General features: G+C 39.0%; 1 protein-coding gene across 1 annotated transcript in view; it reads right to left on the bottom strand.

The window, feature by feature from the left end:
- Positions 1-7,659: 7,659 nt before the first annotated feature.
- Positions 7,660-27,137, bottom strand: part of LOC134801125 (nucleolar protein dao-5-like) — a 35,969-nt gene continuing 16,491 nt past the window's right edge. Inside the window, exons 2-11 of the mRNA XM_063773661.1 lie at positions 21,724-21,776; positions 18,606-18,821; positions 18,450-18,545; positions 17,145-17,342; positions 16,054-16,116; positions 11,808-12,093; positions 10,919-11,044; positions 9,866-10,051; positions 9,347-9,540; positions 7,660-8,769 (exon numbers count right to left, since the gene is read on the bottom strand). Of these exons, the coding sequence (XP_063629731.1) occupies positions 8,599-8,769; positions 9,347-9,540; positions 9,866-10,051; positions 10,919-11,044; positions 11,808-12,093; positions 16,054-16,116; positions 17,145-17,342; positions 18,450-18,545; positions 18,606-18,821; positions 21,724-21,771 (1,584 nt within the window). The 5' untranslated portion in view covers positions 21,772-21,776 and the 3' untranslated portion in view covers positions 7,660-8,598. The remainder of the gene's footprint in view (positions 8,770-9,346; positions 9,541-9,865; positions 10,052-10,918; positions 11,045-11,807; positions 12,094-16,053; positions 16,117-17,144; positions 17,343-18,449; positions 18,546-18,605; positions 18,822-21,723; positions 21,777-27,137) is intronic.

The following is a 27,137-nucleotide window of genomic DNA, read 5'->3' as shown; positions in this document are numbered from 1 at the left end:
GAGTAAGACAATGGTGCTACGGAACCCCACAAATTTAATAGTCGGGCTTGACGCTTATGAAAGAATAATTTAGCGATTAAAGGTCTCAAATATATTAGCATAATATATTGTTGTAATCGGATCCTTTGCGGCTAAAAAATATATTTGATTTGGAAAGATTTTGTAATGCTGCCACGTTATTTATTGCACGATTAGTGCTATACTCTCAATACAAATGAAAAATCCAGAATTTGTCACCGAAATTTGAACCTATAGTGCAGGGAATAGAGTTAATTTTGGTTTTGAATTAATATGATTTAAATTTCATCGAACTGAATAAGTAGGTACTATAGGTAGGACCTTGGGCCTTAGGAGGATACAGTCGTCCGCAGATATAAATTATTACTCATTATTATCAATACCATAGATAAATATAGTAATACAAGAGTGCTCACTCCATACATCTGTTTTGGTACTTAAAATATTATGATGATTCCGCTACTCGATGCTAGATGTCGACTATGAAAATACTAATATTTTTGGTACCAAAACTCATGTATGGAGTGAGCACTCTTGTCTGACTATATTTCTCTATGTCAATACAAATAAAGAATTTATGAATATTCTTTTGTGAGAATAACAATGTACCATCACCCATCCTGTTAACTGTACATCGGTGGACCTTATGCATTTTGTAATAAGGTCCATCCATGTACAGTTAGGAGTGTAGCTGTTTATAGGTATTTAGGCAATGAAGATAAACTCGTAGAGTTAAACACAGATGTCGCTGCTATCGTTAAGATTTCAACTCCCGTAATTTCAAACTCTCGATAAGTAGGTACCTTACCTTCTAGCCTATCGCTACTAAAGTCAGTCTGTTTATCTCTGCAGCTTACTGTACATGTTAAAATACGCAAATATTACAAAGTAGCTTACTGTACACAAAGATATAGGTATGCAACTCCGTATAAGATAAATAAAGTCTAAGGAAAAAACCGTGCCTCGGAGATCAAGAAAGTCATTTTCGGATAGATGGCGCCACACCTTCTCACGCTCGGCTAGATGGCGAATTAATTAATGTGGTAAGCGTCAAAAAAATATCTACAAACATTACACTCGACAGTTCCTCCATACAAAACGAACTGTCATAGGGACCATAATTTGACGCGAGATCTTGGATACCTTGACGCTGGTCTTCCGTGGAAACCCAAATCAAATATACTTTATTTCGGTAGGTATATTTATCTAGTGTAAGCACAAGCAGGTGTAGCTCACTCCGCGATTTCGTCGCGTCGCTACAAGTACATGCGGCCCACACCAATTTTGGTGTCTAGCAGGTAGTACTCAAGTAGTAGTTGCCGCGCACCGCTACGGAACGGACGCTTGTCGCGCCACCATGCGGTCATATCTGTCGTAATATACGCGTTTTGTTAGTGTGTGAACCTTATGTACAGTCAGCAGCAGAAGTTGCTAAGCGGGCGAGGTGTTCAAAATGACCTTGACACGCTCTTATTCTCTTAACAATAAAGTCGCGTCAAGATAATTTTGAACACCTGGCCCGCTTAGCAACTTCTGCTGCTGACTGTACCTAGTACTATTATTTAATCTGTGGTGTAAGGCAGCATATTGAAGGCAACAACAAGAAAACTCAATCAATAATTTCTATACTTTATTGTAAAAATGCACAAAAATAAATGATTCCGAACACGATTTGTTACGGCAACTATATTAAATGTTAAGTGATAAAACCTGCGACGGGGCCATCATAAATAATACTCCAGTCAAACCTTTACCGAACAGCTTACCCTTCACAATATTCAAAAACATTATTCTTTATAAAACACTGATTTCAACTTTCACGATTTTTACACATTATTAAATTGTACAACGGGACTTAATCGCGTATTTAATTTTAAGATTTACCTCCGACGTTTCGAGGACGGGGTTGTCCCCGTGGTCTCGGAGAAGACTGGCTAAAGTTGACATCAACATTTTGTAATAGCCGAGCGAGTTTCTATACAACTACAAGACAAGACCAAGTGCGGGTAGTTCGAAAAACTCGCGCGGCTAGAAGATGTTGATGTCAACTTGAGCCAGTCTTCTCCGAGACCACGGGGACAACGCCGTCCTCGAAACGTCGGAGGTAAATCTTAAAACTTAAATACGCGATTAAGTCCCATTGTACAATTTAATAATTATTCTTTATATCCAATCTTGTGATTGTTTTATGTTATCTATTACTAGCAACATTTTTATTGTAGTACTAAAGTATTATTTATTATGGCCTTACAGAGTGTATGGAAATCTAATCATACTATGTACAGGGACATCTTAATACTAAAGCGGACGTGCTATGAACCAAAGAGACAATTATTCACTAACAATAACAGCAATACTCTTAACCCATCATCGGTGACCCTCATATTATTGGAGTAAGATTCAAGAATTATCACTATTATCAGTTAACCCTTTACCAGGCTGACATTTCAAAAATGACAATCGAATGTCAGTCATACTCATCGAAAATAGAACACATGTTTGAAGTGCCGTATTTGGGATATAAATATCCTTTAGCCTGGCAAAGGGTTAACAGATGTCACTTTAAAAGAAATGTTTGCCAATATGTTACGTAGATTTGACGCTGTTTGATGAGTCGCAGAGTTCGACGGTTCGTTTTGTTTTTAAAAACCATTTGGTATCAGGCGTTTTAAATGATCAACCGACCGGCAATCTAGGTTTCGGCTAATGATGACAGTATTTGAATGATGATATGACTGACAGTATTTGGTGGGATATTAAGTGGTTTTTTTTATTTTTTACTTTAATTTTTAATACAAAATTTTACAAGCATGGCACTATTGGAAACCTCTGGTGTTTATGTAACTTAGCAAATATACATTTTATAAAACTATGATTTGCTAAAGCCTTAGGAAAATCTATAGTGACAATGATTTTTATAGTTTTCCTTGAGTTTATAAGCAATATGTCATAGAAAATGACTCATAAATCATAACACACTTGAGTCATTTTAAGAACAAAGAGTACATCATCTTAAGTTATTGTTTTTATTTGACTAAGAAACTACTGAGTGGTATAACAAACTAACCCAAGTTATTTTATGACGATGCAGAATTCCCACAGGATAAATTGATACTCTACGTCAGTGGTGGGCAAAGTACGGCCCGCGGGGCTTTTCCGGCCTGCCGCCGGTCCTTTGTAAAAAAATGTGCATTTTGGCTGTAAATCTGACACTCGTCTAAAATTATTTAAAGTCTTGGCCCCTTATGAAGAAAGTTTGCCCACCACTGCTCTATCCTCCTAAGGCCCAGCCCACGGCCTAGCCATACAAATGAAAATTCCATAATTTACCATTGAAATCTGAACCTTCAGTGTAGGAAATAGAGTTGATTTTGCGTTATTGGAAAATTTAACGAAACAAAGCAAAAGCGACTGTTCCAATTGAATAGGATTAAAATTTCATCGAACTGAAGTACTATAAGTAGGACCTTGGGCCTTAGGAGGATATATCAATCTCATATCGCTGAGAAGACCGTCATAGGACAAGAACTCTTGTATTTGTATACGTAAGTCGCTCAGACAGTCAGAAAGGAAGAGCTTCACTCCTGTTCAACCGACCTTCTGTAAATCGAGTATGCGTATATACAAACTCAAGAGTTCAAACCGATGAATGAGCTTCCAGACGGTCTTCTCCACACTAAACTTACCGAGAAAAGATATGCACTGCCTTTTGCCCTTTGTCTCGTCTTGGCGGGGGCACGGCCGTGCCCCCAGATACGGCATTTTTCAGGGTTCCGTACCCAAAGGGTAAAAACGGGACCCTATTACTAAGACTCCGCTGCCCGTCCGTCTGTCTGTCACCACAGTTGAAATGTTCACAGATGATGTTTTTCTGATGCTGCTATAACAACAAATACTAAAAAGTACGGAACCCTCGGTGGGCGAGTCCGACTCACACTTGTCCGGTTTTTTTTTTCAAACTGCGTACTAATTCTCATGAATACCACCACGCATAGTGACAATAAGTCTTATCTAAAGAACCTAATAGATCTATAAAATGATCGTACTATGTTGTATTCAGTTCATAACACGTCCTGTAAGTCAAGGAGTAAAAAGGTCGCATATAAAACAGTGTACTAGGTACACGACGGGTCTGAATTGGGCGATAATCTGACATTTTATAGACCTAAACCAGGGGTCTCCAAACCCCGGCCCGCAGGCCAAATCCGGCCCGCCGACAGCCAAAGCGTCCAGCCCGCGGGAGCCAGGCAGGCAGGAACCGGCGCCGACGGTGGCCCGCGAAAGTTTCTGAGGCGCAATATGGCCCTCAGGTAAACAAGTTTGGAGACCCCTGGCCTAAACAATATAAAATGGAGCTCTGTGAGCTGTAGAATAGTGTTGGTTAGGACTTGAGTCTTTTGAGTCCTCTGCTTCAAGACGACTCAGTTTTTCAGACTCGTATAATAGGGAATATTAGGCAAAGCTCTGCGTAGGTGGCACCTTTGTGGCACATACAGTAAACAAACCACATTGACACATCACACGTCACGTCAATCACATGGCCTACCGCGAAACAAGAAAATCGAAATTTCGTTATCTAATCTCTCTATCACTCTTGCATATTCGAGCGATAAAGAGGCAGATAACTAAATTTCGATTTTCGCGTTTACCGGTAGGCCCTTGTTAACAAACCGCCTTGATGCATCAATGTCATATCTTATTGTCTGTGAAAACTTGTCAAAAAACAGTTTAAGGCACAGTATGTATAAGTTAGTCTATGAATTTACTGAGTCGGTAGTGCTGCACTCTAGCGACAGAACATTGCAGTAATATCCCCTATTATGTCTACACTCGAGTTCCTTGTTAGAGACCCGAGTCTTTTGTAGAGAATTGAGTCCTTTTCAGAGAACTCTTGAATTTTTTACAAACGATTTCGAAGTGCATTGTCTTTGTAAAATTTGTGGATTAGGTACACTAATCAATAATCATGCATTCTTTGGCAAACATTGAATATCATTTCAGGCCCAAAATGTATAGATTACCGCCCAACTCGGAGATAATAACAATCCGGTTCTACCCTATATTGCTGAACGCACTAAGCAATATATTTCACCTAATTCTCAATCTAACAACAACTAAATATTTTATTATTTTCTTTGTCTTTCACATAATTACTGTTGATCGAACAAATCCATTGTTCTCATACAATGTACCAAGATGTAGTGCATAATTGTTTTCCATCGTATTTTCTCGGAAACGTTCGTATTTGTCATGCTACTTCAGTCAACCTCAGTACTTTCTATACCGAGACTGACTGAAATAGCAAGACACCTTCGTACCAGGGGTCAGAACCGGTTTTTTTGAAAAACCCGAAATAGCAACATATTTTTTATTATTCTATGCTTTTTACGTAGGACTGAATCACGTATTTAGGTAACAACTTCGTATTATTAGATTGTCCCATTAAAAATGGAATAATAAACCAAAGAACGAAAACGAACTTAATAATACCGGTATTTTTTGTATGAAGAAAAAACCGTTCGTACGTTTCCGTGAAAATACGAAGGAAAATAATTATGCACTACATCTGTATTGGTCAGTACATATATTCCTATTGTATAACACACAATTTGCAATCAATGTTATTTGAGCAGCCTTCAGGTAAAGTAAGGACGATAAGCACATAGAATTTCGTACATTCGCCTGATTCTATCTCTATCGCACGCGCGTAATTATATTGCGGTCCCGCTCATGATGCCGGCGGTCAATGTCACTGTGCGAGCAGGACTGCAGTATGCGCGTGAGATAGAGATAGGCAATGGCGCGTCAATGTACGATATTCTTCGTGCTTCGCGTCCTGATTTTAGCTAAGCGGGTGAGGTGTTCAATATTATCTGCACAAGTTTTTTATCTAAAGCTGTGCTTAAATCATTTTAAACACATTAACTTAACTATATTTGCAACTGACAGTAGCTTGCTAGCTTAGGGTGGTATTCCATCTGTCCAATATATTTGTCCAATGTGTATTTGCGTCTCACACTTTGCTTAATGATAGAGCGAGACGCAATGCACATTGGACAGGGCAACTTAAATAGTCGTTATAACTAGGGATTGCAATCCGGTCCGGCGGATCCGGTAATCCGGCCGGATCCGGCACTTTTTAGAAGCTACCGGATCCGGTTGAAATCACCGGATCCGGACCGGATCCGGGAAAATAGAAAAAAAGACCGCACACAGCACCCACTGCGCGTTTTAAGTGAGATAAAGGCGACGGATAGAAGAAAGAAGTTAAACAGAATAAAGAACGAATTAAAAAATCCAAATTTAGTAAAATAAGCAGATATTTAATATGACGATGATTGAGAACAGAAGAGGATTTCCTCTTCTTTCATGTTAGTGGCACGAATCGGCACGATACGACGATTACTTAAATAATTAGAAGTAAACATTAAAGGATGGAGATGCCATGGAAGGCATTTGTAACGACCGGTCTGGCCTAGTGAGTAGTGACCATTCAGTGACCCTGCCTATGAACTATGAAGCCGATGGTCCTGGGTTTGAATACCGGTAAGGGCATTTATTTGTGTGATGAACACAGATATTTGTTCCTGAGTTATGAGTGTTTTCTACGTATATAAGCATGTATTTATCAATATACTATACGTATATATATCGTCGCCAAGTAGTACTACCTAGAGCTAGCTAGTACCCATATTACAAGCTTTGCTTGGTTTGGGGCTACGAGTAGGTCGATCTGTATAAAATTGTCCCCAAATATTTATTCATGTATTATTTATTTATTTATTTGTGATTTAGGCTATAAAACTATTTTCACGGATATAAAATGAAAGCAAGATAATATTGGAACGCATTTCATACAATTTTGGTTAAAAGTAAAATATCTTGTTACTAGAATGGATGTCAGCGTTACAAATAATTCCATATTTAATTACACAAACGGGTCTACCGCGATATAATTTCATTGTTTTTACCTTTAATTCCGACGTTGAAAAACAATGAAATTATATCGCGGTAGACCCGTTTGTGTAATTAAATATGTGTACAAAACGCGAGAGTTTAAAGTGTTAAATAATTCCATCAAAGAACAGTTACGAAAACTTGTCCTTTCAAGGAGTTCCATTTCCCATCCCATAATTATCCCATTAACAGGCTTTGGAATCTAATCAAATTTATATTTTTATTGTAAACGTATAAATTTGAGCAGAATGTGAATGATTAAATATAATAAAATTAATAAATGACTTAGATTTCATATTTTATTTTTAAATTGAGATTGACTACGTGACACTTTTTAATACTTAGATTTATTTTATTGTTAAAAAGTTATTTCTTATTAACTTCAAATTGTTGTTTTATGAATACATTTGTAAAAATACCCTTTGTTTCTCATATAACGCATAAAACTTGAAAAATATGCCATTTAATTAACTTTAATATCCTTATACCTAACCGGATCCGGTCCGGCCGGATCCGGCCGGATTGAGGTCAAAATCCGGCCGGATCCGGCCGGATTGAAAATCAATCCGGTTTGCAATCCCTAGTTATAACACTAGTTATAGTGTTATAATGACTTTATAAACTTTTATATAGCTTATCAAAAATTACGATTATCAATTCTAATGGCTGCTCAAAATACACTTCAATATATCTCATTGTTTCATATACTATGCGTGATCTAAACTAAATTTGAACTATTTACAATGCAAATTATATATTTACTTTATTATATATTCTACTAGCGAGCTCTGGGAATACATAATAATGATTTAATTACATATAGAAATCAATTATAATAATGGGACAGTACATAACATAACTCGACATTATAAGTAGGTATATAATAATGAAACATAGTAATTATTCGAAGGTATTATTTATTACATATAAATCGTATCTGCAGAGCCCAGAGCAACGCCGCCTATGTGAATCAAAGAGCTAGTGGACTTAACATAGAAGGTAGGATCCTATAGAAGTGGTATACGCGTACCTCTGTGAGGGACAAAACATACGCAATGCGACACTATCATTGGTCGAATTTATTTGTTGCCCACCATAATTCATACTAAATTTACGGTGGGGAAAAAAAATGTGAGACTGTGACAAGGACAAACAATAATAGCGCTTTCGCTGCTAGTCCTACTGAAAGATACATAAGACTATCCCGTTCGGTCATCCGAAGTTGTTTTGTTCTTGAATTTAGAACCCTTAGTTACACAATAAAAGTTCAAAATAGATTGTGGAATATGTACAGAAATTTGTACGCGGGGTCTTAGGAGGTTAAGGTTTCAGTCCAATAATTCTTAGATCCATAAATGGGACATTCCACGAACATGTCCTTTCCCAACACTTTTTTTATACTTTATAGTCGGACAAGGCGTGACGACACACATGGAGCTTCTTCGCTCGCGAGTCACATTGGTTCCGAGGGAGTCCTTTTTTGCAAATTTTCTGAACATTTTCCGAACCCCTTTGGATTTCTTTCCGAGTTCCTCCGAGAATGAGGAACTCTAATAAAAATGTTTGTACAATGTACGGGACACAAGTTGAACAATTCCGTGGAACGCACGATATATTTCGAGTTTACATGATGACGCACCGTTTGGCGTCTTCCGCAGTAGGCGCGGTGGGCACGGGTGGAGCCGCGGGGGAGGCTTGTATGTCTGCGGGGGTCGTCTTCAGGGTCTCGGGGTCGAAGCTCGAGGTGGAGGCCACTGGAGCTGTTAGAGGCAAGTCTGTGTTGATGCCCACGATCTGGAGGACAAATATAGTTTGTCAAAGGACTGCCTCATTTCAAACGTAGACAGAGAGAATCATACTATCTTTGTCTTACACTAGTATTAGCACCCAAAAGAAAAGGATGAGTATAGTTTTTTGTTCTTATTTACTGACAAATTTGGTTTGACCAACTATAGTAATGGACAATGACAGGTTTAGTGAAAATGTACTCAAAAATAAAAACTTAAACGCACATTAGATCTCAATATCATGATCATGTTGAATGCAGAAAGTTGGCTGTGCGACAAAAAGCGAAATTGGTTAAAAAGAGTAGCGCTTTTAAACCATTCTCTAACAGACTTATCGGACTTTCGGCCTCGTGATTATCTAATAAAGAACTCACCTCAGCATTCATCCTAGCAAGCATAAGCACGGTTCTCTTAAAAGGCCGGGCGAGCCTCTCTAACAGCCTCTGACGTTTCCCAACGGGACTGTCAGCCTCCCGCACCTCGCTGGCGATAAAGATATTGTCTTCTGGCTCGTTGCGCTTTTGAAGCATTTTCTAACAGATTATCGAATTTTCGGCCTAGTGATTATTTAATAAAGAACTTACCTCAGCGTTCCTCCTAGCAGGCATAAGCACGGTTCTCTTGAAAGGCCGAGCCAGCCTCTCGAGCAGTCTTTGCCTCTTCCCGACGGGACTGTCGGCCTCTCGTGCCTCGGTGGCGATGGAGATGTTGTCTTCGGGCTCGGGCTTGCGCTTGCGGCCGACCACGGGAGCGGTGGGACGCGACGATGTCTCGGATACTGGAAAGAGAAATAAAGTTATAAGACATGGTAAATTACATTCAGAATATTGTAAGGCTTAATTGTCTGATAAGTAGATGACTACTGAAAAATACAATTAGTTGGTTGGAGTTGAGGCTTATCACAAATAATTTCCATACGAACCCCATTATTTTCAAAAACTTTGAAAAATGAATAGAAAAAATAATCATACATATAATATTCGAGCCTGCTCACAAAATTACACAAGAATCGTTTGAGAAACGCGACCTGCACACAACAGCCAAACCGTTTTCGCTGAAAGAGAAACGCTTAGCTCACGCTTCGAGTTCGCTTAGTTTATTACCTGTGATGCTAGTGACGGAGCGGACACTCCTATTGGCGCTGGCGGTCCTCGGCGGCATGTCCTTGAGCAGTTTGTAGCTGCGGCGGCCCTTTATGGAGCGGAGACCGCTCAAGTAGCTGTCGTCCATCGTGTCGTCCATGAATGAGGACGTCTCTGTTATGTCCATCTCCATGGTCGTGTTGTTGCCTGAAAGTAAAAGAATAGTATTTTATGCAATCGTGATATAATAGAGTTTTTCAGTCGAGTACCGCGCTGAGTGGCCTAAGTAAGGAACGAGATTAAAAAGCTTGTTTATATCACTATTATATAAAAAAATCTACGAGACAACTAAAATAATGTTTTCCTACTATAAAACCCAAATAATTAAACAAAATTAGGTAAGTATCTCAGTAGATATAGTAGAAAATACATCACCACACTTCTTATTCGTTAAATAGTAGCGCGTTGATGTATTTTCAAAGATTGGAAGCATTAAAGGTGTTCACAGGCGTTCTGATGGAATTCTCCTAAAGTTCTCATGTAAAAATTATAATATCTGGCCAAGTATAATCAAGATATTACTTAAATGTTCCAATTTATTGTAATTTTTTAGCTGTTTTGTGGCAGTAGTCCCTGATCTAATGCCTATCCGGCCCGCGAAAGATAACAAAGGCTTAGCCATGTACCTCGGGTAAAAAACTTTGGAGACCCCAGCAATACATTATAGTACAGAATTCAATTAGTAAAAAAGCGCTGGTGGCCTAGCGGTAAGAGCGTGCGACTTTCAATCCGGAGGTCGCGGGTTCAAACCCCGGCGCGTACCAATGAGTTTTTCGGTTATGTACGAAATATCAGTTGATATTTACCAGTCGCTTTTCCGCGAAGGAAAACATCGTGAGGAAACCGGGCTAATCCCAATAAGGCCTAGTTTCCCCACTGGGTTGGAAGGTCAGATGGCAGTCGCTTCCGTAAAAACTAGTGCCTACGTCAATTCTTGGGATTAGTTGTCAGGCGGACCCCAGGCTCCCATGAGCAGTGGCAAAGTGCCAGGATAACGCGAGGAAGAAGAATTACCAGTATAGTTGGCAGCGATGGAGCTGGTGGTCTGGTCTGCGAGACGCATACTCCGGCGGTACGGGGACACCTTGACCCGCGACTTTGAGAAGTTCGTGTCTGGCTTGCGGGATTCTTCTGACGCGTCTGTAAAAGAAAAGGAGTATTTCAATATCCTTCTTTAATAAAATTATTCTTGTTAAATTATTGATCTCTAAAAACACTCCATTTAAAAATCGTTTCACAAATAAAGAAGTACAAGATTTTTAGTAGTTAAAACTTAAAACTTTCCCTGTCAGTTACACTATTTTTGTCGGTACCCTATCAATGGTAGATACTTTCAAACTTAATTTAACCTTTTGAACGCCACAGACGGCAATTGACGTCAACGCAAAATCGTGACAACGACGCCAAAGACGGCATTTGACGTCGAACGTTTTTTGATGAAAATCTACTGAAAAACACCCCACTTTTAGGTTGGCATTATTTATTCACAAAACTAAATTTTACCCCCGTGGCGTCAGTGGCACGGCAAATGGATGCGCCGTTTGGCGTTGAAAAGGTTAAAGACATCAGTGGTGAAATTCCTAGAAAATTATGTACCCCGGATTGGTAATTTTTAGACTCGATTTATTTGGTAGTATTGGTACTAATAGAAGGTAAACGTACAGGTGCTCGACGCGGTCCCAGTACATGTCATTTTGAATCTTAAGTCATTGTCAATAGAGGTGACAGCAGGGTGTCATCTATTGGGCATTAGCATGTCGAGCACTAGTACGTTTACCTTACCTACTTAATTCAAAGTGTATTTACGTTTGCCAAAGTGTTTCATCTACATTTTCTTGTTACTCAAATTGGCCTTTCTAAAATAAACCTTATTTATACAATTCTAAAGTCTAACTTCACTCACCTCCATTATTCTCGATCTCCACAACCACCTCGACTTCCACTTTCTCAGACTTATCCTCCTTCCCCCCCTTCTTGGGAGATTCTTTCACATCTTTCTTAGCATCCGCTTTTACAGTTTCATCCTTCTTTGGCGTCTCCGCTTTTTTAGCGTCCGATTTTGCAGATTTTCCGTCCGATTTTGGGTCCGATTTAGCTTCCGATTTGGCATCGGATTTGGCGTCCGATTTCCTGTCTTTCGGCGTGTCTTTGCCTGAATCTGTGAGTTTCAGAACCTTCGGTTCCTTTGACTGAAATTATACAACTGATTAGAGATATGTTAAAGTATACTCTGGCAAAGCCAATTTGTCAGAAGAAAAGACGCGCAATTCAAAATTTTATGGGCGGACATTGGACAACCTTTCGCGCCTACATTTTTAGCCGCCCTTTTCTACTGACGGAAATGGCTTGCCAAACTATATGTTACACTAGTGTGTGGTATGTAGAGTGTTTTTTTCTTCAAAATGTTAGCATCCTGCATGCATTGTTAGTAGGTATCTTAAAGTTATGGTACAGTTTACAACAATTATAAACAATAAATGCAACAAGTTAAAATTCCGAATACCATAACCTTTCAAGGGATAAGTTCGCCTTTGTACTAATGAGGAGTGTTTTTTCCGGTTTTGTCTTCTTTTTATAAATTAAAATGTTTTACTACTACTATCTTTTATGTATCACCTGCTGTGTTATAAAAGCGAATCGATAGACACCTCATTTACTAAAATCAGATTATTGGCCTAACATATAACCAAAGACATATGTGACTTCGTATAAGACGAATAAAGTCTAAGGAAAAAACGTGCCTCGGAATTCAAGTAAAAGTCATTCTCGAATAGATGCCGCACACACCTTTAGCCTATCCTCGGCTAGATGGCGTGACGACACCGTTTCATATTTAACAATTTTAACACATAGATATCAGTGAATGAACATGGATTAAAATGATATAAAAATAATAAAATCATTTATCCATATACAGGGTGGAAAGGCACGACGATCCTTCCCGGAAGTATTAGGTCGTTTAAGTGATACAGAGACTATTGGTAATGGTAAGAATCGTTAATTGAGTAAAAAATAAAAATTGCAAAAATACTACTTTTTAACTGTGGTGATAACCCTATAGCATGTGCACATGACGGCTAGATTAAGGATCTCCGTCGGGAAAGCTCGGGACTTTACATTTTTTTCCGATCGTTGACAGTATCGCAATGATGTATGAATGACGCATAAATGTCAAATAAATCAAATGCATGCAAAAATATTACAAACAATTTTATTACTTTCTTAGATAATTACTTTTTTCCAATATTTAATACTATTGGGTCCTTACCTATGAAATTGGCGTTTTTGTTCATAGATATAAGTCTGATCCTAGTTTTTTTTTTTTTACAAAAGTACATACACAATTACAATAAAACTACAGTGCACTCAATAAACAACGATTTTACATACAATTAATTGTTATTTTTTATTGTTAAGTGTTCAGAATTAAGCCTTGAAAATAGGTCTTTTCATGTGCTGTCGGTTCGAGTATTAAAATTACTTATATTTTTCTAATGGTACCAATTTTCAAGAAATGGAGATATTGAAAACATACCTTAAAGGTGTCAAAAATTACTGGAAAAATTTTGTTTGGTTTGAATTAGCCATCAAAAAAATATCCGCAAAATTAATTGTATGGAAATTTGTGTTTCGTTGAAATTCTCCGAACAAAACGCCAATTTCATAGGTAATGACCTAATATCTTCTTTTCACATACGGTGTTCAAATGTACCTCCGTGTATTACAACGCCGCCGCAGCCCGTACCCGAGTATGTCGATGCACATGCGATATAGTGTATGCTCTTCGTCATTTATCCTCCGCAGAAAGCACCAATTAGCCTTTGTCTCATTTCGTCCGCAGTTTCACATTCCGTTTGGTTTGGTACACCATATCTTTTACACAGCCCCACAAATTTAAATAGCCACGAGCATCTAACATTTTTATTTGAAGAATATGACATTCAATAAGTATAGTTCAATGAAAATTTAATTTCAAACATCAGACGTCTTGTCTATTTCCTCCCACGCAAGAAGGTTTGTTAGTTTGGTATTGAAGAAGTATTTATTCTTGATTTATTCTTAGTATTTAATTTTTGCAAGTTCATTTGGTGCAACTAACACAACCTACTTGTTATTTTTAATTATTTTAGATAGTTTCCAATTATTCGAAAATAATTTTGTGAAACGTGTTAAGAAACTAAAACCTTTTTATCAGTCAAGGAAACCAGAGATATTTATAAGACGATTGCGTACTTTTGAGTGGTTGTCAATGTCACCATTTGAACTGTCGTTGTAAACAATGTTGTGGTTAGTATTATTAATATTAAGGAATAACATAACTATTTCATTCAAGTATTGAACAAGTGGAACCACTAAGAAAGCGAAAATCCTGCAATGATTCTTACCGTGCTGTAAGCAGACCTAAAAATGGTTAGATGGCAACAAATTAGCATAATTTCCTGTCGAATACTGATTGTTTACAAGTAAGTTCATTGACCCTGTCACCTGTTAGGGTTAGAACAAAGTAGTTTTTTGCGTGGATGTTTAAAAGGTCATAATTTAGAAACGGTTGCCCATATTAACATAGTTTCTATGGAGAAAATATAGAGCTTAGGCTAAACTATCTCCCATTTCCGGAAAGGATCGTCGTGCCTTTCCACCCTGTATATACATTTCTTGATAACTTTATACGTTTTCATTTTGAGTTTTAGTCGTGTGTCGATAGATGGCAGTAAATTTACAGTGACTACAAAATTTACAATGACAGGACCCCTCTATACTATCTATTCTTTTTGATATAACTAACCTTTAACCTAACAATAAACATAGGTATAAATAGACATCTAATATAATAACGAAGTCATTATTGTATATTATTTGAACGTTTACCCGGTTTGGTAAAAACAGTAGTTATTTTTTTACCGAACTAACCCTGGTCTACTCAAGAACATCTTAAAATTGCATATTCATTATTAAACAAATATATCCTTGATAGTCTCAAGGCGTCTCAAGTTGAGACGCAAGTTTTCACTTGAGTAATCAAAACAGTGCAACATTAAAGTGGGCCAAGAGACAATGGTAAATGCGAATCGTTAAATTATTTAAATCTTTACGAGATGTGTATTTAGGTGTACAAACTATGACCTTATGATGACGCGCGTCATAACGGTTTTCGTGAAAATTTGAAATTTCTTTTGCCACGTTTCTGACGTAAATTTTGCCTTGGTAATTTGTGTAAAACTTTAGTCCTTCGTGCTAGTAATAATGCCACGATAATGTTGATTTATTTCTGGAGGTAATTATCGGCGTTAAGCCGATGTTTCTCTCGATATTTTTTGTTAATTAAGGTAATCCCAAAGATTACAAGGTGACTGGAGATTTTAGAAGCCAACTATACGAAGAAAGGAAGGAACCAATCGCTATAATGGTCTCATTTTAACAACTTAGTAAATTCATAATGCTATTTTAAATGTATTTAATACAACTTTTAATTTAGGGGATCAATAGGCCTACTAGCACAGGAGCGGCGCGACAGTATCTCGCTCGCGAGATAGAAAACCCCTCCCTCTCTTATCAATACAACTGCACTGAACTAAAAACCGGACAAGGTCGAGTCGGACTCACCCACCGAGGGTTCCATACTTTTTACTATTTGATGTTATAGCGGTAACAGAAATAAATCATCTGCGAAAATTTCAACTGTCTATCTATCACGTTTCATGAGATACAGCCTGGTGATAGATAAACAGACGGACAGTGGAGTCAGTAATAAGCTCCCGTTTTTACCCTTTGGATATGGAACCCTATAAAGATAGGTAGTCTATATTTCGCGGGTGAGGTACGGTCGCGCCGCTTCTCTGTTAGGCCTACAAGTCTCTCGGAGGGCGCCGTGGTGGAATGACATCGATCCCAGTGCGCCCTCATGAACGGCAAAGAGGGTAAAACGCCGGAGTGGGTTTAGTGGGTAGGGCCAAATGCTCCCCCCCTCTCGCCGAGAGAGAGGATTAGAAGGGATTAGGAGCGGCGATCCCACACACCGTGCGTGCATTCCCACAACAAAAAAAAACCTCCAAGTCTCCCCTAACTTTGGATCACATTTGCCCGGTTCGGACTAGGTTCTACAGTACCGGGTAACATGTCAAGCTAGGCATGTAACAGGGATGACTTACTTCATCTGTCTCCTGTTTGTCTGAGGCCGGTCGCGGCGTCTCCGGTGTCCGAGTCGCCTTCACCTTCACCAACATTCACACATTAGTATAAGTCAGGGAGTTAATTATTATTGGTTATGTGGGACTGGTCAAAGTGTAAAGGTATTAAATTGGAAAGAGAGAATACAGATAACAAAAGTCTTGAACAGACATGAAGTTGTCAGTGTCATCAAAGAGTTGTTAACCCCTGGACAAAAACGGTATGTAGGGCATGTAGGTATGTATGTTTGGTAAAAATCGTGGTTCGTGTGTTGTTTTTGAAAAAAAAATAACTTTTCGGTGAACTGAAATTAGGATGTGTAAAAGGGCCATTTAAGTTTTATGTAAACTGATATAACCGGCTTTACAGAGCTTTTTAGAAACGCTTCAAACGCTACTATATGTGGATGGTGTTTAGCAAAAATGTGTCAACCCACATTAATTTTGGAATGAAATGTCAACTTTAAGCGTAATATTTTTGAGTTGACATCTTATTGCGTAATTAATGTGGATTGACACATTATTGCTAAACACCATCCATGTAGGTAGTATACAATAAAGACGTCTTAAGGCGGCTGACAGTTTACTCGGTTCGGGTAAGTCAAATGTGTGTCAGAAAATGTTTTGTGTAAAAAATTGACAAAAGCTAGAAACCTGTTCACGCCTGGTAAGGTTGCGACTAGGACAGGCCATTCCTGGCTTCTATTCCACGTCAGAATCATCGTCCGCATCTGACATCGAGTCCACAGTCGGGACTCACCGTTCCGTTCGTGCTGACGTTGTTTGGGGCGGCCGTTGGCTGCTGGTTACCTACCTTATTGCGGTAACATAAGGTCAACTTCAGTATGTAGCTGTTACCTGTTTGCGCCTGGTGAAGCTCCGACTAGGACAGTCCATGCCTGGCTCCCAGTCCACATCAGAATCATCGTAAGCGAGTTCCGGGAACTGTTCCGTTTCGTCCACAGTCGGGACTCACCGTTCCGTTCGTGCTGCCGTTCTGTTTGGGACGTTTGCTGCTGGTTACTCTGCCTTATTGCGGCAACATAAGGTCCAGTTCAGAATGTTGCTGTTACCTGTTCGCGCCTAGTGAAGCTCCGGCTAGGACAATCCATGCCTGGCTCCCAGTCCACATCAGAATCGTCGTAAGCCAGTTCCGGGAACTGTTCCGTTTCATCAGCGTCCGATATCGAGTCCGAGTCGGGACTCACCGTTCCGTTTGTGGTGGTGCTGCCGTTCTGTTTGGGGCGGCCGTTTGCTGCTGGTTTCTCTATCTGCAATACAAATGATTACATTAGTAGTCACCACATGGGATTGTTATGTCATTTAGGGTTCTTGCTAAACTGGAAATTCTATAGAGTAAGTATAGGCCCCGTGGGCCCGTGCATGAACTATAGGGGGCAGCATAGGAGCCGTCAGATTTTTGGCGCGAGGCGTAAATGTGTCGTTTATGCTTCCGATGTAGCCCACAAGATAGCAGAACCTACTATGCACAAGGAAACGTACCGACGAGAACGGTAGATGGTAGCACTTGCTTTGGCAATGTACATGTGCACATATGTTTCCGATTCAGGCCACAAGATGGCAGACCCTCCAACGCGCACGGTCCCTATTGTACAAGTTGTACAGCCAATTTAACTAGGACTTTAAATGGCGCAACAATCGTGGATCGTGATGGTATAGACAGAAATCGGGAAATAAGGAGTAAGGGTACGATGCTGGCAATCCCTTTTTAACTCCTGACGCAAGAGGAGCGTTATATGTTTGACGCCAATGTATGTGACATCTCTCCAACGGAGAGCAATGCGGTTTTTTCTACGTGAAGCGAGTTTCCTTGCGGTGGTTCTTAGCTATGTTTGATAGTCGATTCAGCAGTTTGAAGAGTGTCGGCTATTTTCCAAAATGATGTAAGACATTTTTGGCATGTAATGGGTTTTTAGGCGTATAGCGAACCCCTACGCTTCTTAATTTATTAATTAAGTAGTTATTATGCTAAGAGAGCTTTTCTGCACGGAAATACCACCTAAAGGCTTCAACCGAAAATTTGGTGCTCCGAATTTGTTTGATTGAATCGAAAATTGAACCTTTTTGCTGGCACACTTAGATAATTTATTGTATACCTTATTGTTTGTGCGTGTTGACAAATAAAATATTTTTCTTTTTCTTTAAAATGTACAAAAGAATTTAATTCTTGCCCCACGCCCCACTATAGTTCGTTTTTTAGCATCAGAAATAAGGTAAACAATCTTGATGTGTAACTAATCTGCCCAATCGAAATGTAATTATAGTGCCAAACCATACGTTGAATGGTTAGTAGACTGGGCAATTGTATACCTACATTATGACAGGATGAAATAACGTCTGACGAGTAAACTACTCACCTTTCCACTGCTCTCTCCTTTGCCATTCTCTTCCTTCTTCTTTTCACTCTGTCCCTCCTTCTTCTCAGCAGGTTTATCCTTCTTCTCAACTGGCTTCTCAGGTGCTTTATCTTTCTTCTCAACTGGCTTCTCAGGTGCTTTATCTTTTTTCTCAACTGGCTTCTCAGGTGCTTTATCTTTCTTATCAACTGGCTTCTCAGCTGCCTTCGGTTTATCCGCGGGCTTTTCTGCAGGTTTATCTGTTTTATCTGTGGGTTTATCTGAGGGTTTTTCTGCAGGCTTGCTGGTGGCTTGTTCTGCGGCGTTCTTTTCCTTTTCAGCGTTGGCCGCCATTTTCTTTTTCATATCTTTCACTGGACTGTCTGTTTGTCGCTGTGAAAGTAAAAAGACTTTTAGAAGTTGTAGTAAACATCTAAAATAAAAGTTCCCATTTTTTGCTTTCTTTTTTTCATGTCTGAATTATTTGCAGTAACGAAACAAAGCCCAAAGAAGTATATTCTAAAACATTTGCCACAAAAATTTATAAATCCCCAAAAGGAGCTAGCAGGTGTTTTTAAGAAGCCTAGCCTAAGAAGCTTATGGTGTTTTACCCCTAAATTTAGCGGGCTAAACAAACAGCGTGGCATTTTATAGGGGCTTAATAATTTTAGAGGTTTATTTAGGGATTATTCCATACCATGTTTGTGTGATATGGAAACATATGTTCCCGATGTAAGAAACTAATTTATTACTGGAAATGAAACGTTCTCGATACCATATTATCAATTTTATAGTAGGTATATTCCATTAACCGGGTCCGAAGAGCGCGCGTCTACACTGGCCGTTTTGTGCGCGAGGAAATTGGCTCGCGCGCTTGCTCGCTCTGTGTGGACCCGGCTATGTGGATAATAAAATAGTGTAAACAAAAGACCACGTGACTTGGTATTTCGGCTGATGGAGTACAGGGCAGCGCAGACGCTTTTTCGGCGACTTAGCACGTCTTTTTATGATTATTATTAAGTTCTAAATAACCTGCGGGCGCAGCACGGTTCCATCTTTATCGCATGTCACTATGCGCGTCCCTTTCGCACTTACATACTTGTTAGAACGTGACAGGCACGGTGACAAGCGGTAAAAATGCGACCATGCTACTGCCGCTGGTGTATTTCGAATGTATGCGTTTTATAATGTTATCACTATACGTACAATGCTTAAAGTATTGGAAGTATGTAATACATATAAACACTTAACCCACCACCACGTTTTACATGAAAAATTGATGATGGTAATAATGTCTGTGGATATGACATGACTAATCAAATGTAGCACAATTGTCCCATGTACAGATGTAGTGCATAAGTATTTTCCACCGTATTTTCACGGAAACGTACGAGCGTGTCTTGCTATTTCAGTCAGTCTCGGTACAAAAAGTACTGAGGTTGTCTGAAGTAGCATGACAAATTCGAACGATTCCGAGAAAATAGAAATACGATGGAAAACAATTATGCACTACATCTGTAGCGAATCTCGGGACATACCATCACCCATCCCTAACCTAACACAATGTGCAGAGTAGAAATATGAATAGAGAAGATGAATATAGGAGTCGCGCTGCCAGTTGCACAATTGCATTTTCTAAACACTAAAATATTTCAAAGCGCTGAAAAATGTCAGCCGAAATGTTACAGAAAAAACAAACAGTGCCGGCAGAAGTGAAAACTCAATGACTAGTGCAAAATGTCTGCAGCACTATGTATAATTGAGGTTAACGCCATCAGCGTTATTTCGTCGCATTACTTGAAACCCCTAAGCACATCACTGTTAGTACTCGAGTTATATTAGTACCGGTTAGACGGAAACTCACTAGATGACATTTAAATCAATAAAGAAAAACTCAATGACATTGTAACAGTTTTTCGATCAGGTCACGTGTCCGTCTTACGAATCTTACCTGTCGCGAGTTTAAAATTTTTTCCCCATCACAAAAAGTGCACAGCGCCGCTAAAGAAGTTTTCACTTCAAAAAACCGCGACTGATCTGTTATTTTAAAATCTCGTATAAGTTATTAAGGGGCTATTCATAAATTACGTCATTTCAAATTAGGGGGGGGGGGGGGGGGGGGGTCTGGACATCGGATGACGGTAGCATGAAGTAGGAGGAAATGGGGTCATTTGAAGCATGATTTTTGGATGATTATAGGGGGGGGGGGTCGAAAATCATCAAAAATCGATGACGTAATTTATGGACAGCCCCTAATGCGGATAACACTAGAATTAAATAGAGAAGAAAACTACTCACAAGCAAAAGCGTAGACAGGAAAGACCCAGGGTAGTATAAATTCATTAGAAACAATGAACAACAATCTTTTAAACAAAACACCACGCTTTAAACGTACACTTCACTCCGAAAATTGACACAATCGGTGAGTTAAAGTTGAGTAGTCCGCTCAAGCTTTCGTGAACTTATGATGCCATGGAGTTGGAATAAGTTTTTCTAGTACCGTTATCAGTGTTATCCACTGTCCCAAGCAGGTATAAAGCTTTTGAAATAAGCAGGTAATATTTAAGGTTAATTGTTATAATATGATGATAAGAAAAGAAGTAAATTATCGTATATTTGTTATGAGTTGTCTATTTTTTTTCGTTAGTTACTATACACCGTGTTTTTATTGAATTCCGTTAACTTCGGGGTATAGTTAAGTACGTTTATAAGAACTAAATGGCATAGTTAATTTTCAAAAAAAAAAAATGTTTTCTTTTTTGTTTTTTTTTTGTTTAAAAAGTAATTAAATGTAGCATATAGCGTTGTTGTAACACGGGCATTACATTTAACTCAACCAAACAATTGAAATCTGTGACATATCAATGTCATTTCGTACATCAATCGACCGAGATTGTACTTAAGTTTAGTAGCAAATGTATGAACTCATTCTAAACACTAATCAATATGTAAGCCGGCCCTAAGGCAAGTGTACACGCTTGTAGAGGCCTTATAGGAAAAAAATAAATTATGGATTATATCCGAAATGGACTTAATTAGAACATCGGTGTCTTTGAGAAAGTTACTTGATTTAAGCTCAGGAATGCACCCTTGAAATTAACGGAAATCAAAAAAAACACGGTGTATGGTTGTAAGTTAATTATCGGTGAACAATTGTGACGGTTTCCAACAAAAGGTACTGTAAGTTGTCAATAAGTCGCTACTGCCATGATGGTATTAGAAATTGTCCTTATTGACTACATGCAGTGTCTTTTGATTGGGAACGTCACAATTGGTGATAAGAATAATAGGGTACCTTCTCTTTTTCATCCCCCGTCCGTTGGCGCGTCACCATTTGACTCATTTCACCTGTGATCAAGGAGATAAGTTTTAACCCCTTTACTACCTGAACAACCCAATATTTTAATATTACGTCGGTGTCAAACGGGAATATAGTTCGCCTCTAATATGTAATATTACGCGAAACTCTGCAGGGGGCGCTACTACCACAATCCATTACAATCTGAGGGTCTACCGCGAAACGAGAAAATCGAAATTTCGTTATCTAACCTCTATCACTCTTGCATATTCGAGCGATAAAGAGGCAGGTAACAAATTTCGATTTTCTCGTTTCCCGGTAGGCCCTTGTTAACAAACCGCCTTGATGCATCAATGTCATATTTTATTGTTTTTTTTTTTTTTTTTTAATGTAATAGGAATGTATTGTCTGTGAAAACTTGTCAAAAAACAGTTTAAGGCACAGTATGTATAAGTTACTCTATGGTTTACTAGCTAGCTTAGTGCTGCACTCTGGCGGCAGAACATTGCAGTAATACTCCCTATTACCGCAGAGCCTATGTACTCTAGGAGTGTTACACGCGCGTTGCACTCTTTAAAACCCTGTACCCTCTTTTTTAAGAACCCCATACCATACCTACTCTCGAAATCTCGGCACGGCTTTTTGCTAATTAACATAAGGCTTAACAAACGATTAATTTTGACAGATTTTTTTGTACTTATTGAATAATATTAACTTATGGTATTAGCCGGCCATACCATCATCGACACAGTAACGGACCATTCGTAAATCTTATTGTAACGAAATAAGGTCCACAAAACGTCAGTTCACTTTGTCTCTGTGAGTACTTATAGACCACGAGCCACGAACAGCTTTCCATGACCAATCGCCTCCCGGGTGATAACTCGTATATTGGTTAACGGCTATGTATGATGATCCCTCATGGACGTCAGCTGGGTCGTTGGTGGGTTGAGGAATGGCAGCGACCGAAACATGTAAAAAAATAAAATAAATTTTGTCATCGCCTCCAGTTTGATATTTTGTCAGATTATAGTTTAGTTTAGATGTTATTATTAATTTAAAAAATCCGTCAGCCAGTTGTACAGCGGTGGAAAGACCGTCACTACTTGCATAAACATGTAAAAAATAAGCGCTGTACCTTTTTATTATAGTAATAACTAAATCATGAAACTTTGCATGTAGGATTTCATCAGGCATTTCTATAAACGCGTTACGGATTTGCGGACATAAATGGTAGGCGCGTATTTTTTACATGTTTAATTTTACTGACGGTCTTTCCACCGCCCACCGCTATACAACCGGCTGACGGTTTTTCTTTATTTCTAATAGCATCTAAACTATCATCTGGCAAAGTATCAATCGGGAGGCGATGACTGAATTTTTTTTTCTTTACATGTTCATGTTATCAACTGACGGTCTTTCCACCGCGATACAGCCGGCTGACTATTTTTTTAATTCATGATAGCATATAAACTACTGACAAAGTATCAAGCGGGAGGCGATGACTGACGATATTTGCTCCCGGCCCGCGGTCTATTACATCTATCACATTATCAATATTTATTATCGATCTACATGTTTTTTTTTTGTATTGTCTCTGTGTCTAGTGGGGGTTCAATAATGATTAGTTAACTTTTTGCAATAACAAATATTGTAGGTGTAACCACATAAACTGTAGGGTCAGTAAGCTATTTCAAGGCTGACCGTCGATTGATTTTCCCATGGGGCTATCCATTACAGAAGGGTCCTTATGCTTCAAGCTCAATAAGGACCTTTCCGTCTGGAATTCCAACATAAATTCTGATAGAAACGGAATGGAGTGGAAAGTCACATATAATTTTAGCCCTTTTTATGCTGTCTGAACTCTGCAAAAACCTATGGCAACGTGGAACTTATATAAAGCTAGCATGATACCGCGCTGGATCGAGCAAAGTGGCGTGCTCTTGTGTTGGAGGCCAAGACTCATTTTGGGTATCGCGCCAGCCAAGTAAGTAGGTATATATTTTCGTTTTAAGTCTACTAATTTCAACTGTAAAGAATAAAGATGCAATGGTCGCGGTGTGATAATAATGTTCAGAAAATATTATAATTTGTTTTTATTTTCATGTAGCAACACTAAAAAAAATCGAAAAACTGGAAAAATTCGACCTATGCCATTGCGACCTGGGCTACAGCCGGTGGCCGAATGGCACAGGCACCTGCCGCGATAGCAGAGGACGCTGGTTCGATTCCAGCCTGAGTCATTGGAGGCCTTGGTCACTTTTTCTTAGTATATGACATTTATTTCAGTTTAGGATACGCATCTCTTCCTATCGAGCGGTGTCATAACGTGATATATGCTCTATCGGGTCAATAGCTGTGAGCATCATACGCCCGTTAATGTTGAGCGGTAACAGGGCCTTAGGGGTCATCCATTAATTACGTCACACGAATTTCAAGGTTTTTTTACCCCCCCTAAACGTGTGATGTAATTAATGGATGACCCCTTAGGAGCTTAGTTATAACCTATGATTTAAAGAATTTAAACTTATTAGCTAAACAATCTTGCAATGCACAGCATTCCTATACGAACCCCAGTTTTGACAACTGGTTTGCATAGCTGTCCACTAACTAGAACTTAGTAATTCAAGCAACGCGCGAAGATGCATGCTAACGGTATTTTATACCGCAGGTGTTTCGACCATGGAATTCTCACGATAAACTAAGAAATTTGAGTACTTCATCCCGTCCATCGTGAGTCTAGCTGTCATTATTTTTAATCGACTTCAAAAAAGGAGGTTATCAATTCGGCCGCATATCTTTGTATGTAGGTATGTTAAGTCAGAATTTCCGTCATTTCTGAACCGATTTGGATTTATTTCATCTCAATTGTAGGATTCCACTTTGTAAAGCTAGCTTTTCACTGAGGCGGAGATGAGAGGAGACGTCCGATAGCAATGAGGAGACACTCCTGACTTCGGGCGAACTCGACTCCGTTCGGCTCAGCATTGCTCCGAGCAATTATTAGGGTTGGCACCACTTGACGTCCTTTTGCGTGTACGACCACAGATAAGATAATGACTTGAATTTTGACAACCCTAAATAGCCGAAAGGGATAGCATGATTAGTCCCTGAACCGCTGTCAAACTTCGGTTTTGTAGGAAGTGTCCTTTCTGTACGGTAATACTATTATTTATTCTGTGCCGATAGCATTGGTTGTAATCCGTGGAGCAGAGAGGAGAAACAATGCTATTGGTTGATTTCAGCACAGGCAGCCGAAGAATTTCAAACGGGAATGTTTTATATACTTAGATTAAGTCTTCATTCTCTTGCCCATGTCCCATTCATTTGGGGTCGACGCTACATGTCTTTTTCTTCCATACCTTACCTCTCTCTCATCATCTCATCATTCACTTCCGTTCTTTTCATATCATCTCTCACACAGTCCATCCACCTTTCCTCGGTTTTCCTTTCCTCGTACTTCCCTCCACATTCATTCGTAATACCTTTCTCGTCACATGACTTTCATCCCTCCGCATCACATGCCCGTACCACGCTAGGCGATTCGCTCTTACTTTTTATACTTTTACTTAAATCAAAATAAAATGTAACAAAGGCACAAGCGTACACAATGCACCGCATCGTGTCTGTGTAAGATAACAGCTTTTTAGGTCAAGGTTAATGTCAACGATGCCTACGTAAATGTCAAACGAAAGTAATCGTACTCATTTGCTTTTTTAATGTACATAAAAATAGTCATACTCCTAATAGTCCTAATATTTATATTAAATCTTCCAATAACTGAGTATAGACACTAGACAACATCACCACAACATATGAACATCGGGACCATATTGTGACACCATACATCAACTAGACTAGATTTACCATTATGAAACAGAGAGCTTGCTTTAAAATATGGCAAAATAGTTGGTCTCTCAAACTAGGTAACAAACAATGTATGTTTAATTTATAAAGACTTGTAAAATCAAAACATAGACGTCAATATAATTTTACGCATTTTCTCCTACAGAGCAACTTGCATTTTACTACCATAAGGCCGTTGAAAATTATACACAAAACTGAGCTAAGTATGATTGAAATGAAGCATCTCAAAGCACTCTAGTTTTTATAGCATATTAGAATGATGTATTATCATGATCCTTATAACAAAAACAATTAGTCGGAGTGTACGTAATACTTGTGGCTGCGGGTGAACGAACTCCCACGCACACATTGACAACCTAATGGTGGTAGTGGTGGTGTAGAGTAGAGGAGGTAAGCGGTTTCAGACGCGGTCGTTTGTAAAACTATATATTATTATACTATTAAAAAAATCGTCAAAAAACGATGACGTAATTTATGGACAGACCCTAGGTAAAAACCGCATGAAAATCTGTCCAGTAGTTTTTGAGTTCATCGTGAACATACAAACAGACAGACGCGGCGGGGGTCTTTGTCTTATAAGGTGTAGTGATTTATAGGTATTAATTTTTTTGAATATACAGTGTAGTTTTGATTTTATCTTTAATTTTTCTGTCTCGGCTAAAGATTCTGAAGTGAATGTCGATCATACGTCCCGATGTAACGAATAATATCGGTTATGTCGCTATTTGTTTTCGCTACCAAAAGGCATTTCACAGACCTTAGCAAGTCAGTCATAATCATGTAACTCGAAGCCCCACGACAAGACGTGTTAAGCGAAATCGCTGATTAATAACCCCACTGATAAACCCGCTTATTCTTTACGACTTGCACCCCACACAGCTGCAAGCACATTATCGCCAAGGGCTATAGTATTATGAACATATAAATAGAAAGGAGTACGGAAGACAGGTTGTCTTGTCAAGTGAGTAAGTAGGCTTAGGCCTATTAGAAATCGAGATTTCTCGAGTGCAGCCGAGAGTTCTTGAGAATGAACTTGGCAATTGGATTAACTATTACAGTGAGAAGTCCGTAGAGTGAGTTTTTTAAAAGAATAAGGGAGGAACTCAAGTGGGATTAGGCGGGACATATCTGTCGGATGCACCCGGACAGATGGGCCAAAATAGCGACATTCTGTGGCGACTGGCGGGAGCATGCACAAAGCCGTGACGAGTGGCGAAAGACAGGGGAGGCCTTTGCCCAGCAGTGGGACACAATATAGGCTATTAAAAAAAAGAGGGAGGAAGATATAATTGTTTCTTAAATACAAATAGGTACAAAATTATAATAAAAATAATAATATACAAAAAAGAAACGCTCGACATCTAGCGCTGAACCTCCCGATGAGACACTCAAGTGAAAAAATCATGGGTTACTTTTATGAAAAGGGATTCGCTACAAATAAATTAGGGGCTTGCTAAAGGTTTCAGGTAGGTACTAAATAGATTAGATACGTAGGGCGCAGAAAGCCGTACCATAAGAAAAACAAAGATCATCTTCTATAAATT

The sequence above is a fragment of the Cydia splendana genome, chromosome 21 (genome assembly GCF_910591565.1).
Source record: "Cydia splendana chromosome 21, ilCydSple1.2, whole genome shotgun sequence".
NCBI lineage: Eukaryota > Metazoa > Arthropoda > Insecta > Lepidoptera > Tortricidae > Cydia > Cydia splendana.
Note: the sequence above shows the minus strand (reverse complement) of the source record. Positions and strands in the feature narration are given on the sequence as shown.